The sequence below is a fragment of the Phalangium opilio genome, unplaced genomic scaffold (assembly GCF_054372755.1).
Source record: "Phalangium opilio isolate 3A_F unplaced genomic scaffold, DU_Popi_V2 ptg000003l_1, whole genome shotgun sequence".
Classification (NCBI taxonomy): domain Eukaryota; kingdom Metazoa; phylum Arthropoda; class Arachnida; order Opiliones; family Phalangiidae; genus Phalangium; species Phalangium opilio.
The window spans coordinates 14,543,985-14,557,790 of NW_028324145.1; the positions used below are offsets into that span (position 1 = coordinate 14,543,985).

Here is a 13,806-nt window from a genome sequence, read left to right on the forward strand (position 1 = left end):
CGATTTCAGAGTTGAAATTATAATTTTTGTTGGACTGCATTTCAGAGTACTGCATTTTAGTCAACCGATTTCAGAGTTGAAATTATAATTTTTGAGGACCGCATTTCAGAGTACTGCGATTTAGTCAAAAGATTTCAGAGATGAAATTATAATTTTTGTTGGACTGCATTTCAGAGTACTGCATTTTTTTCAAAAGGTTTCAGAGTTGAAATTATAATTTTTGAGGACTGCATTTCAGAGTACTGCGTTTTAGTCAATCGATTTCAGAGTTGAAATTATAATTTTTGTTGGACTGCATTTCAGAGTACTGCATTTTAGTCAATCGATTTCAGAGTTGAAATTAATAATTTTCGAGGACTGCGTTTCAGAGTACTGCGTTTTAGTCAATCGATTTCAGAGTTGAAATTATAATTTTTGTTGGACTGCATTTCAGAGTACTGCATTTTAGTCAATCGATTTCAGAGTTGAAATTATAATTTTTGAGGACTGCATTTCAGAGTACTGCGTTTTAGTCAATCGATTCCAGAGTTGAAATTATAATTTTTGTTGGACTGCATTTCAGAGTACTGCGTTTAGTCAAAAGATTTCAGAGTTGAAATTAATAATTTTCGAGGACTGCATTTCAGAGTACTGCGTTTTAGTCAACCGATTTCAGAGTTGAAATTATAATTTTCGTGGACTGCATTTCAGAGTACTGCATTTTAGTCAACCGATTTCAGAGTTGAAAGTATAATTTTTGTTGGACTGCATTTCAGAGTACTGCATTTTAGTCAATCGATTTCAGAGTTGAAATTATAATTTTTGTTGGACTGCATTTCAGAGTACTGCGTTTTAGTCAAAAGATTTCAGAGTTGAAATTAATAATTTTCGAGGACTGCATTTCAGAGTACTGCAATTTAGTCAACCGATTTCAGAGTTGAAATTATAATTTTTGTTGGACTGCATTTCAGAGTACTGCATTTTAGTCAATCGATTTCAGAGTTGAAATTATAATTTTTGAGGACTGCATTTCAGAGTACTGCGTTTTAGTCAATCGATTTCAGAGTTAAAATTATAATTTTTGTTGGACTGCATTTCAGAGTACTGCGTTTTAGTCAAACGATTTCAGAGTTGAAATTATAGTTTTTGAGGACTGCATTTCAGAGTACTGCGTTTTAGTCAATCGATTTCAGAGTTGAAATTATAATTTTTGTTGGACTGCATTTCAGAGTACTGCATTTTAGTCAATCGATTTCAGAGTTGAAATTATAATTTTTGTTGGACTGCATTTCAGAGTACTGCATTTTAGTCAATCGATTTCAGAGTTGAAATTAATAATTTTCGAGGACTGCGTTTCAGAGTACTGCGTTTTAGTCAACCGATTTCAGAGTTGAAATTATAATTTTTGTTGGACTGCATTTCAGAGTACTGCATTTTAGTCAATCGATTTCAGAGTTGAAATTATAATTTTTGAGGACTGCATTTCAGAGTACTGCGTTTTAGTCAATCGATTTCAGAGTTGAAATTATAATTTTTGTTGGACTGCATTTCAGAGTACTGCATTTTAGTCAATCGATTTCAGAGTTGAAATTAATAATTTTCGAGGACTGCGTTTCAGAGTACTGCGTTTTAGTCAACCGATTTCAGAGTTGAAATTATAATTTTTGTTGGACTGCATTTCAGAGTACTGCATTTTAGTCAATCGATTTCAGAGTTGAAATTATAATTTTTGAGGACTGCATTTCAGAGTACTGCGTTTTAGTCAATCGATTTCAGAGTTGAAATTATAATTTTTGTTGGACTGCATTTCAGAGTACTGCATTTTAGTCAATCGATTTCAGAGTTGAAATTAATAATTTTCGAGGACTGCGTTTCAGAGTACTGCGTTTTAGTCAACCGATTTCAGAGTTGAAATTATAATTTTTGTTGGACTGCATTTCAGAGTACTGCATTTTAGTCAATCGATTTCAGAGTTGAAATTAATAATTTTCGAGGACTGCGTTTCAGAGTACTGCGTTTTAGTCAACCGATTTCAGAGTTGAAATTATAATTTTTGTTGGACTGCATTTCAGAGTACTGCATTTTAGTCAACCGATTTCAGAGTTGAAATTATAATTTTTGAGGACCGCATTTCAGAGTACTGCGATTTAGTCAAAAGATTTCAGAGATGAAATTATAATTTTTGTTGGACTGCATTTCAGAGTACTGCATTTTTTTCAAAAGGTTTCAGAGTTGAAATTATAATTTTTGAGGACTGCATTTCAGAGTACTGCGTTTTAGTCAATCGATTTCAGAGTTGAAATTATAATTTTTGTTGGACTGCATTTCAGAGTACTGCATTTTAGTCAATCGATTTCAGAGTTGAAATTATAATTTTTGAGGACTGCATTTCAGAGTACTGCGTTTTAGTCAATCGATTCCAGAGTTGAAATTATAATTTTTGTTGGACTGCATTTCAGAGTACTGCGTTTAGTCAAAAGATTTCAGAGTTGAAATTAATAATTTTCGAGGACTGCATTTCAGAGTACTGCGTTTTAGTCAACCGATTTCAGAGTTGAAATTATAATTTTCGTGGACTGCATTTCAGAGTACTGCATTTTAGTCAACCGATTTCAGAGTTGAAAGTATAATTTTTGTTGGACTGCATTTCAGAGTACTGCATTTTAGTCAATCGATTTCAGAGTTGAAATTATAATTTTTGTTGGACTGCATTTCAGAGTACTGCGTTTTAGTCAAAAGATTTCAGAGTTGAAATTAATAATTTTCGAGGACTGCATTTCAGAGTACTGCAATTTAGTCAACCGATTTCAGAGTTGAAATTATAATTTTTGTTGGACTGCATTTCAGAGTACTGCATTTTAGTCAATCGATTTCAGAGTTGAAATTATAATTTTTGAGGACTGCATTTCAGAGTACTGCGTTTTAGTCAATCGATTTCAGAGTTAAAATTATAATTTTTGTTGGACTGCATTTCAGAGTACTGCGTTTTAGTCAAACGATTTCAGAGTTGAAATTATAGTTTTTGAGGACTGCATTTCAGAGTACTGCGTTTTAGTCAATCGATTTCAGAGTTGAAATTATAATTTTTGTTGGACTGCATTTCAGACCACCGCATTTTAGTCAAAAGATTTCAGAGTTGAAATTAATAGTTTTCGAGGACTGCATTTCAGAGTACTGCATTTTAGTCAACCGATTTCAGAGTTGAAATTATAATTTTTGAGGACTGCATTTCAGAGTACTGCGTTTTAGTCAATCGATTTCAGAGTTGAAATTAATAATTTTCGAGGACTGCGTTTCAGAGTACTGCGTTTTAGTCAACCGATTTCAGAGTTGAAATTATAATTTTTGTTGGACTGCATTTCAGAGTACTGCATTTTAGTCAATCGATTTCAGAGTTGAAATTATAATTTTTGAGGACTGCATTTCAGAGTACTGCGTTTTAGTCAATCGATTTCAGAGTTGAAATTATAATTTTTGTTGGACTGCATTTCAGAGTACTGCATTTTAGTCAATCGATTTCAGAGTTGAAATTAATAATTTTCGAGGACTGCGTTTCAGAGTACTGCGTTTTAGTCAACCGATTTCAGAGTTGAAATTATAATTTTTGTTGGACTGCATTTCAGAGTACTGCATTTTAGTCAACCGATTTCAGAGTTGAAATTATAATTTTTGAGGACCGCATTTCAGAGTACTGCGATTTAGTCAAAAGATTTCAGAGATGAAATTATAATTTTTGTTGGACTGCATTTCAGAGTACTGCATTTTTTTCAAAAGGTTTCAGAGTTGAAATTATAATTTTTGAGGACTGCATTTCAGAGTACTGCGTTTTAGTCAATCGATTTCAGAGTTGAAATTATAATTTTTGTTGGACTGCATTTCAGAGTACTGCATTTTAGTCAATCGATTTCAGAGTTGAAATTATAATTTTTGAGGACTGCATTTCAGAGTACTGCGTTTTAGTCAATCGATTCCAGAGTTGAAATTATAATTTTTGTTGGACTGCATTTCAGAGTACTGCGTTTAGTCAAAAGATTTCAGAGTTGAAATTAATAATTTTCGAGGACTGCATTTCAGAGTACTGCGTTTTAGTCAACCGATTTCAGAGTTGAAATTATAATTTTCGTGGACTGCATTTCAGAGTACTGCATTTTAGTCAACCGATTTCAGAGTTGAAAGTATAATTTTTGTTGGACTGCATTTCAGAGTACTGCATTTTAGTCAATCGATTTCAGAGTTGAAATTATAATTTTTGTTGGACTGCATTTCAGAGTACTGCGTTTTAGTCAAAAGATTTCAGAGTTGAAATTAATAATTTTCGAGGACTGCATTTCAGAGTACTGCAATTTAGTCAACCGATTTCAGAGTTGAAATTATAATTTTTGTTGGACTGCATTTCAGAGTACTGCATTTTAGTCAATCGATTTCAGAGTTGAAATTATAATTTTTGAGGACTGCATTTCAGAGTACTGCGTTTTAGTCAATCGATTTCAGAGTTAAAATTATAATTTTTGTTGGACTGCATTTCAGAGTACTGCGTTTTAGTCAAACGATTTCAGAGTTGAAATTATAGTTTTTGAGGACTGCATTTCAGAGTACTGCGTTTTAGTCAATCGATTTCAGAGTTGAAATTATAATTTTTGTTGGACTGCATTTCAGACCACCGCATTTTAGTCAAAAGATTTCAGAGTTGAAATTAATAGTTTTCGAGGACTGCATTTCAGAGTACTGCATTTTAGTCAACCGATTTCAGAGTTGAAATTATAATTTTTGAGGACTGCATTTCAGAGTACTGCGTTTTAGTCAATCGATTTTAGAGTTGAAATTATAATTTTTGTTGGACTGCATTTCAGACCACTGCATTTTAGTCAAAATATTTCAGAGTTGAAATTGATAATTTTCGAGGACTGCATTTCAGAGTACTGCGTTTTAGTCAATCGATTTCAGAGTTGAAATTATAATTTTTGTTGGACTGCATTTCAGAGTACTGCGTTTTAGTCAAAAGATTTCAGAGTTGAAATTAATAGTTTACGTGGACTGCATTTCAGAGTACTGCGTTTTAGTCAAAAGATTTCAGAGTTGAAATTAATAATTTTCGAGGACTGTATTTTAGAGTACTGCATTTTAGTCAACCGATTTCAGAGTTGAAATTATAATTTTTGAGGACTGCATTTCAGAGTACTGCGTTTTAGTCAATCGATTTCAGAGTTGAAATTATAATTTTTGTTGGACTGCATTTCAGAGTACTGCGTTTTAGTCAAACGATTTCAGAGTTGAAATTATAATTTTTGAGGACTGCATTTCAGAGTACTGCGTTTTAGTCAATCGATTTCAGAGTTGAAATTATAATTTTTGTTGGACTGCATTTCAGACCACTGCATTTTAGTCAAAATATTTCAGAGTTGAAATTGATAATTTTCGAGGACTGCATTTCAGAGTACTGCGTTTTAGTCAATCGATTTCAGAGTTGAAATTATAATTTTTGTTGGACTGCATTTCAGAGTACTGCGTTTTAGTCAAACGATTTCAGAGTTGAAATTATAATTTTTGAGGACTGCATTTCAGAGTACTGCGTTTTAGTCAATCGATTTCAGAGTTGAAATTATAATTTTTGTTGGACTGCATTTCAGACCACCGCATTTTAGTCAAAAGATTTCAGAGTTGAAATTAATAGTTTTCGAGGACTGCATTTCAGAGTACTGCATTTTAGTCAACCGATTTCAGAGTTGAAATTATAATTTTTGAGGACTGCATTTCAGAGTACTGCGTTTTAGTCAATCGATTTCAGAGTTGAAATTATAATTTTTGTTGGACTGCATTTCAGACCACTGCATTTTAGTCAAAATATTTCAGAGTTGAAATTGATAATTTTCGAGGACTGCATTTCAGAGTACTGCGTTTTAGTCAATCGATTTCAGAGTTGAAATTATAATTTTTGTTGGACTGCATTTCAGAGTACTGCGTTTTAGTCAAAAGATTTCAGAGTTGAAATTAATAGTTTACGTGGACTGCATTTCAGAGTACTGCGTTTTAGTCAAAAGATTTCAGAGTTGAAATTAATAATTTTCGAGGACTGTATTTTAGAGTACTGCATTTTAGTCAACCGATTTCAGAGTTGAAATTATAATTTTTGAGGACTGCATTTCAGAGTACTGCGTTTTAGTCAATCGATTTCAGAGTTGAAATTATAATTTTTGTTGGACTGCATTTCAGAGTACTGCGTTTTAGTCAAACGATTTCAGAGTTGAAATTATAATTTTTGAGGACTGCATTTCAGAGTACTGCGTTTTAGTCAATCGATTTCAGAGTTGAAATTATAATTTTTGTTGGACTGCATTTCAGACCACTGCATTTTAGTCAAAATATTTCAGAGTTGAAATTGATAATTTTCGAGGACTGCATTTCAGAGTACTGCGTTTTAGTCAATCGATTTCAGAGTTGAAATTATAATTTTTGTTGGACTGCATTTCAGAGTACTGCGTTTTAGTCAAAAGATTTCAGAGTTGAAATTAATAATTTTCGAGGACTGTATTTCAGAGTACTGCATTTTAGTCAACCGATTTCAGAGTTAAAATTATAATTTTTGAGGACTGCATTTCAGAGTACTGCGTTTTAGTCAATAGAGTTCAGAGTTGAAATTATAATTTTTGAGTACTGCATTTCAGAGTACTGCGTTTTAGTCAATCGATTTCAGAGTTGAAATTTATTATTTTCGTGGACTGCTTTTCAGAGTACTGCATTTTAGTCAATTGGTTTCAGAGTTGAAAATAATAGATTTCGAGCACTGCACTTCAGAGTACTGCGTTTTAGTCAAAAGATTTCAGAGTTGAAACTCTAAATTTGTTGGACTGTATATTAGGCAATGAATTTTAGAATTGCTTTCCTATATTGAAAATGTGAACCGACCTGCATACTACAAATAGTAGGTTTCCTACCGTGGACTGCATTTCAGACATTCAGAGGACCTGCAGATTAGTCGACCCCCTATATAGTGTATACGGTAGACTCCTGCAGGGAGTTGGTTGAAAACGTTAAAATCGGCTTTAGGTGTATATAGAAGGGTATAGGGTGCAAGAGGCAAAATTGCGTTTTGATCAAATGGATTTTCTATTTTCGATTTTCGCGCCCCTTCTCAAAAGGTTCGAAGGCTTTAAACCCGCCTGCCACCGCACTACTTCCGGGGGTTACGATCATCTTTTATTAATCGTTAAGAGTTTCCCAGGGGGGGGGGCTTCCATTCTGTTAAACGCCAGGCTTTGTCCTAAACCCGTCCCTGCTACCAATTTTATTATTTTCACAAAATCCAAGATAAAAAGTCGCTTATTTTTAATTTTGAGGCAAATATAATTAATAATTCTGTATTAAAGAGGAATTTTGTGTGATGTTTGTTTAAAGTGAAACACGGAGAGATCCTTCTAAATGACCCAATTACCCTTTTAACACTTAATCGAAAAATTCGAGCCGGGAGCGACGCCTGTGCTGTAACAATTTATTCGTCAGTTCGTGAAGGGAAAATAAAATAAAGCTGGGCCCAGTCTTAAAAACAGAAAGAAACAATCTAGAATGTCGAAAAATAGCCAAGATTTAAATCCGGCGGCAGGAAAAGAGAGCGAGTAGAAAAAAGTGTGTGAGCGTGATCGAATGAACTGGGAATTCCGTGAAAGTGTCGAAGCGTGGAATTTCCGTATTACTGGAGGGGTCTCCCCCCCTCCTCGACTTGTGTATATTGTTTGGGGGGCGCGCGACTATTTTAACTTCGTTTTCGACAATATACGGAGTTCATAGACGCAAGAAGAAGAAAGTCTCTCGTATATATCTACTTAGAGTTGGGAAGAAGAGAGAAATATATCTCGGAGGTGTTTAGAACTTTTTATAATATATTTTTTTATTCTCCCAAGCTCTTTCTCTCTTTCGACCTCTCTCTCTCTCTCTCTCTCTCTCTCTCTCTCTTTCGCGAATCGTAACTGAAATACCTCGGAGCTCAAAACAACACGGGGGATCCATTCGCATCTGAAAGGAGGTGAAGCGGCGATATAGGGGCAACGCTCGCCATGTATTTTGTACCAGCGCCTGTAGAAATGTTTCACCCGCGGCACACCAATGTTCGGGGAGAAGCCTCCCACCGGGCTGAGCGCGCAGAATTACTCCGTAAACAATTCTACTTTGCAAATTTGGCGGTAGACAGAGTCAATCAAAGCATTGTTTATTTATACTAATCAAAGAATAAATACGGTTTAAACGATTATTTTTCTCTTAGCAAGTAGAAATAAACAAAACGAAAGGCCGAGTCCGAATAAAACCCATTTGACAAAAGTTCTATCTTTAAAATGAAAATGGGAAACTTTCCGCTCGAGAAACGGTATTGACTCTAACATACTTTTCTTCTTCTTCTTCTTCTCCTTCTTCCGTTTCGAGCTTTGCAGAGAATGGACAACATTTCTTTTATTTTTTGTTTTCGCGTCGTACCCCCCCCCCCGTTCCTATGGCGCTAGCTACCAAGCAAGCCGCCACTGTGAATTGAAAATAATACACTCACGAACATATCAAAACATTCAATGTTGAAAAACATTTTAAATCGTATCGTATTTGATCGTGAAAGGGATGGGGTCGAAGTCGGGACGGATTTCTGATTGGTTGAAGATTCTTGGTGGAATTGAATGAATTCGGTTTTTGGGACGCAGTCAGTTTGGGTTCTCCCCATCCATTCCATATAGATATATATAGTCTTGGGCTAGTTCCATCTCGAACGTATCAACTGTCGATATTACTCTATATAACGTCGTTTCCGAGTCTGGGGAATAGTCCATCTCGAACCCCCAACCCCATCCCCTCTCCCATCTCCCCAGCCCGGAGTTCTTCATCCACAATTTTTTCTCCTTTTCCTAAATCTCATCCTAGTACATTTGACGCCCTGGTTATTGCTTTTTTTTTCTTTCCTGGTCCCTCCCGACTAAAAGAGTAAGAATCCGGAGAAGAGGTAGCGAGGAGGAGTAAAACTTGTTTGAGGTCCTTCATAGAGATTTAGCCCAGAAGTATCGCGCCGCCGCCAAGAAGGGAGTGAGGGAGTTATACGATTCTATGGACCACCTTTATTGACCATTTTCCACCAAAGAATTTTCTACAAAATCTCCTATGATATATTAAGGCCTATTTTTTTATAGACTTTCGTTAAATCCCCGGGAAGGCATTTCCAAGTTTTAACGGCCAATATTTTAGTACGCTAGATTTTCAAGAGTTTGATTTCGTAAATCGAGATAAAATTAAAGTTAAAAGACATTTGAAGTTTTGAGACTCAATCGGGATTAATATTAAACAGAGAAAAGATTCACTCGTCTAGTGAGACGAGAGATTTTGGAGAAAATCTGGCTAAGCCAATTAATCGCGTTCGAGTGTCCACTTTGCGAGGGACGAGTATAGTCGCTTGGCGCTCGAAGATAGAGGGATGACGTCATTTAGTGGGGGAGGGGTCAGAGGTCGGAAGAAGCTAAAAGGGAAAGGCGGCAGTGTCCGACAGAGCGAGAGCTACTTGACTCGCGGCAAGCTGCGCGGCAGATGGATAATGGAGTGACGCGAAAAACACTCTCAAGCGAGCGCCAAAGCTCCTTCAACCCTTTACTCCCAAAAACTCCCCAAACTTCTAAGCTAGGTTTCGTCCCAAAATGGAAGAACAACAACGCTGTGTAAAAAGTGGGCCGCCTTGGTGGAGAAGTACTTCCCGCAAGGAATATTTGTCTAATACGAAATCTTGGTTGATAATTCAAATAAGCGGCGCACACCTGGGCTTGGACAATTAATTAACGAGCTTCTAATTTAATTCTTATCTAATTGAGATAGCGCGTCCTCCTAAAATCTAGCCAAGAAAACGATAGAGCTGGAAAACCCTTTTGTTTACGAGCAAGCGGGACGCAAGTACACTAGCCTACTTCGAGTCGGGGGCGATTTCCTCGGGGGTATGCCCCCCCCCCCAAAGACTTCCAAATATTGAACACACGCGAATGGGGAAAAATATACCCCTCGAGCTAGAACCGCGTGAAAATAAAAAAAGGGAAAATTTTCCAACGCCGAAAGGAGGAGAAGCGGGGGAGGCTGCACTGCATGGCCAGAGATGCACTCTCTCTCCAAAACTCTTTCCAACTGAGAGTTGATGGATGATATTAGGGCCGATTTTGGCATTCGCTGTACTTTTCTTCTTTACAGAGTTAGTCTAGGGGAAACGGGGGGAAAGAGAGAGAGAGAGAAAAGTTTCTCTCTTCCTCCTCGCTTTCATTTCGAGTACGTGTTTTTTAGGGCTCTATGTAGATCCCCAGAAAGTCCCGTTTACATTATGCATCCGATAGAAATACATCTCAAACCCCCCCCCCCACCCCATTTTTTTAAAGTGAAACTGAAACTAATATCTCGCGGAGGTGGCTTGTCTCCTAGATCTAAGCCTTACTAGGTGACGACGTATTATCAAAGAGGATGAAGTACGGAGTTGGGATAATTATTCATAGTCTAGAGGTAAAGATTACGCGTAAAATTATTTGCAAACAGTCTAGTTACGTAAGGTTATATGTACAGTTTCACTTTAACGATTTCTATGGCGGAGAGACGAAATCCATTGGATTTGTACGTACCTATATATATGAGGAGAAAAGAGATTCCATCTGCCTAACGCGTGTTTACCAAATTCGTTTTTTAGATACACCGAGAGAGAGAGAGAAAGAGGGGGAGGAAGAGAGAAAGAGAGAGAGAGGGGGGGAATAGAAAAATTTGATCATTAGTAAAAGATCCATTTTGTTTTTTTCATGTCTGACATATTTGTAATGGATAACGAAACGAGATCATTACGTTCTTTCCCCTCCAGTTACATTATGTCTCCTTCTACTTTAGTCTTTACCTTCTCTTATTTTGAATTTCTTTTCCCTGCGCCGCCCGTTTCTCTTGACGTCGGATCTTTCCAACGTAATAAAAAGAGTAATGACGCTTATAAAGAAGGAGGAAAAGGCTTAGACCGGCTTTTGTTTCTACACCCGAATTTATTCCATTTCCCCAAGAAAAAAGGGCAAACTTTAGCGCCAAGGTGATATAGATAAGCCAAACAAAGAGCGAAATATATTAATACACTTTGAAAAATATTCGAGGTAGAATTATTTCGTTTCCAGATGCGGATTTATTTGGCATTCTATTTATTTATTTATTTTGGCAAAGGGTTGTGTGTGTATTTTTTTTTGTAAAGAAATTACGCGTTTAAAATGTAGGTTTGGGCTCCAAATATTTACTTTGAATCAATCATAGTTACTAGCCAATTTCTTTGAAAGAGCAGAGAAAGTACATTTTCGTGGGGGCGTACTGGAACCATTTATTAAGTTTAATGGAAATTTAACGACTATTTAAAAGGGGGGGGGGAAGATTCAAGGTCTTATTCTAAGGAATAGTATTCAAAGGGGTACCTATATTTATCCCAAATTATTTACCCGAAAAATAACTCATCCATATTTACAATATATTTCGCTCTCTTAGTAACTCGTCAACTTATTTTTCTAACCCGAATTAATTCCTTGAAAATGCATTCGGGCTTTCAACGCCGCCCTGGTGATGGTGGATACCTTACAGGAATAGGAATCTAAGCTAGAGAGGGTTGTCCTTGGGAGAGGAATATTAGGGAGGGAGGAGGAGGCGCGGCCATGGGCCATCAATTCGCGTTATTATAAGACGCCGCGCGTCCCGAGGAAGGAAGACAGGCATGCAGGTGTTATAGCGTTGCTCGAAAATGATAGATTGGCTTCTAGTGTCAAATATATAGATCCAATATCATTCTCGGGGCTACAATGTACGCTCTCACTCCCGCTCCCCTATAAGAACAAGGGAATTTTTAGCGAGAAAGATGTAGCGAGCGACGTTCCAACATTTATTTATAAGGCTGCTGCCGCCGGATTATTACTACGTTACCTTCAACCGTGTCCAAAGTAAAGGAAAGGTGAATTGAATCGAATTGAACCAGTTTGACTTAAGCTGCAGGGAACTATCTCGTATATTAATAAAATAATTGATAGACTGCGTTGTGGTAATATTCACTTCCGGTCAGTTTTTCACGTCTTCCCTTAAAGAGGGATTAATCTACCTGAAGGCTGAACGCGCATTTTTAAAAGGTAACTCCCAAAAATCGTGATATAGGCCTAGGCGTAAAATGTAAACGAGCTATAAAATATTTAAAAGTGGAGCGGCGGCAACTATAATATTCCTCCCAGGTTTGAAATTAAACAAATGATAAAATATCAAATATTCATTTGGTACTATAAGCGTGGCGCGGTCAAAACACGAAGAACGAGATGAGCTATGAATGTTTTCCATGCCTTTTAAAAAGGCAGGCACAATTTTATCTTTTCCGTGTGTACTTTTTATATAGTTGGTCGTTGTTAGCGAGGAAGGACAATTCGTAGCTTGTTTTAATGGGGGGGGGGAGAAAGAGGGCGCTTTTATAAAAGCCATTCTAAGAGGATTTACCGAGAGGATTTAAACGTAATCCAAGTCGTTCGACCAACTTAAGTCTTTTCTTTCGTACCCCCCTCCTCCCACAACCCCCGACAATTTTTCTCTTTAAACTTTACCTCTTGTATGTACAACCAACGTTTCTCAGAGACGAGCAAAACGCCAAGTCCTAAGAAAGAGGAAAGAGAGACAGAAAAAAAAACAAGACGTTTCGGAAGCTTTGTTTTAGAAATTTTCGTATCGAAGACGATTGTCTTCGTTTCATTTTGTCGTAATGACAATTTAATGAACTAAATATTCCGATTGTGTCCGATGTGACGCGATCAAGTTTCTCAAATTTTAATTCTAATTTTGATTCTCCGTTGTCAGATAATTAAAGAGAGAGTGGAGCGTCATTTGAGCCGCAGCGGCTTCGTCTGGAACTCGTATCCGGGGGCCCTGGCCACGCTTCCTCGTTTCTCGGACAACTTGCGCGACTTCCCGTTCCATTGGCGCCACCTGGCCCTTTCCCCGACCAAGAAGTTCACGGCCGTCATCTACGCCACTCTTCCTTCCGTTTCGCTCTCCTCGCCTCTCTTCCGTCTACTTAAAAACGTCGCCAAATCCACCTTCGTTGCCAGAGTAAGTACTTCCTCTTTATTCCTATACTGTACACTGTATACTACACTTTCGGCTAAGCTTATACTATAGTCAAATTGTCGAGACGCTCTAACGCGGATAGGCTATAGTCTTTCGAGGAGGACATATGGGCTATTTCAATAGACTATCAACTAGCGTTATCGCAATGGGTCTCGGGTATCTCGTCTACTTGGGTCGGTTTTGGACCTCGAGCCCCCCTTAACTCGTCTTCCATTTGACCGTGTTCACTCTACGCGTGGGCGATGATAATATAGCAGCCGTCATTTAAATAATGCAAATAGGACCAGGAGAGTCCAAAGAGTCGCGCTTCTTCGGGGCTGAATTTTTATCGAGGCTGAATTTCCTTAAGAGCGTTTTAATACCGAGGGAACTTTGCTTTTAAAAAGGGTTGAGTGGGGGGCGAGGGGGGCGGTAGCGGAACGAACGTTTCGCCGGAAGTACTTTAGAACACGCTTTCAAAACGGGCCTCGACTCAATGGGGGGAAGATGATGTAAGTTGCGAGACTCTTTAACCCTTTGGAGAAAAAGGAGCAGCTCGGAAAAGTCCTTTAAATTAAAAGTCGAGCGACTATTAGCGAGACTGAATCACGATGGGAAATGGATAGTTTAATCCGAGAGACGCTTTTACACACCACTCTCTCTTTACGAAGGCCCAAGTCTTAAAATGGTGTCTTAAAGAGGGCGAATATTATGATTGGTCAAAGCGGCGGCGGCACGCGT

General features: G+C 37.5%; 1 protein-coding gene and 1 long non-coding RNA gene across 2 annotated transcripts in view; one reads left to right on the plus strand and one right to left on the minus strand.

Moving 5' to 3' along the window:
* LOC149718047 (uncharacterized) overlaps positions 1–13,806 on the minus strand; it is a 128,350-nt gene that overhangs the window by 102,272 nt on the left and 12,272 nt on the right. The gene's annotated exons all lie outside the window — the stretch shown is intronic.
* The window catches only part of ttv (exostosin glycosyltransferase 1 ttv), a 105,957-nt gene that overhangs the window by 85,625 nt on the left and 6,526 nt on the right, over positions 1–13,806 (plus strand). The window contains exon 4 of the mRNA XM_089841891.1: positions 12,817–13,068. Coding sequence (XP_089698017.1) covers positions 12,817–13,068 — 252 coding nt within the window. The remainder of the gene's footprint in view (positions 1–12,816; positions 13,069–13,806) is intronic.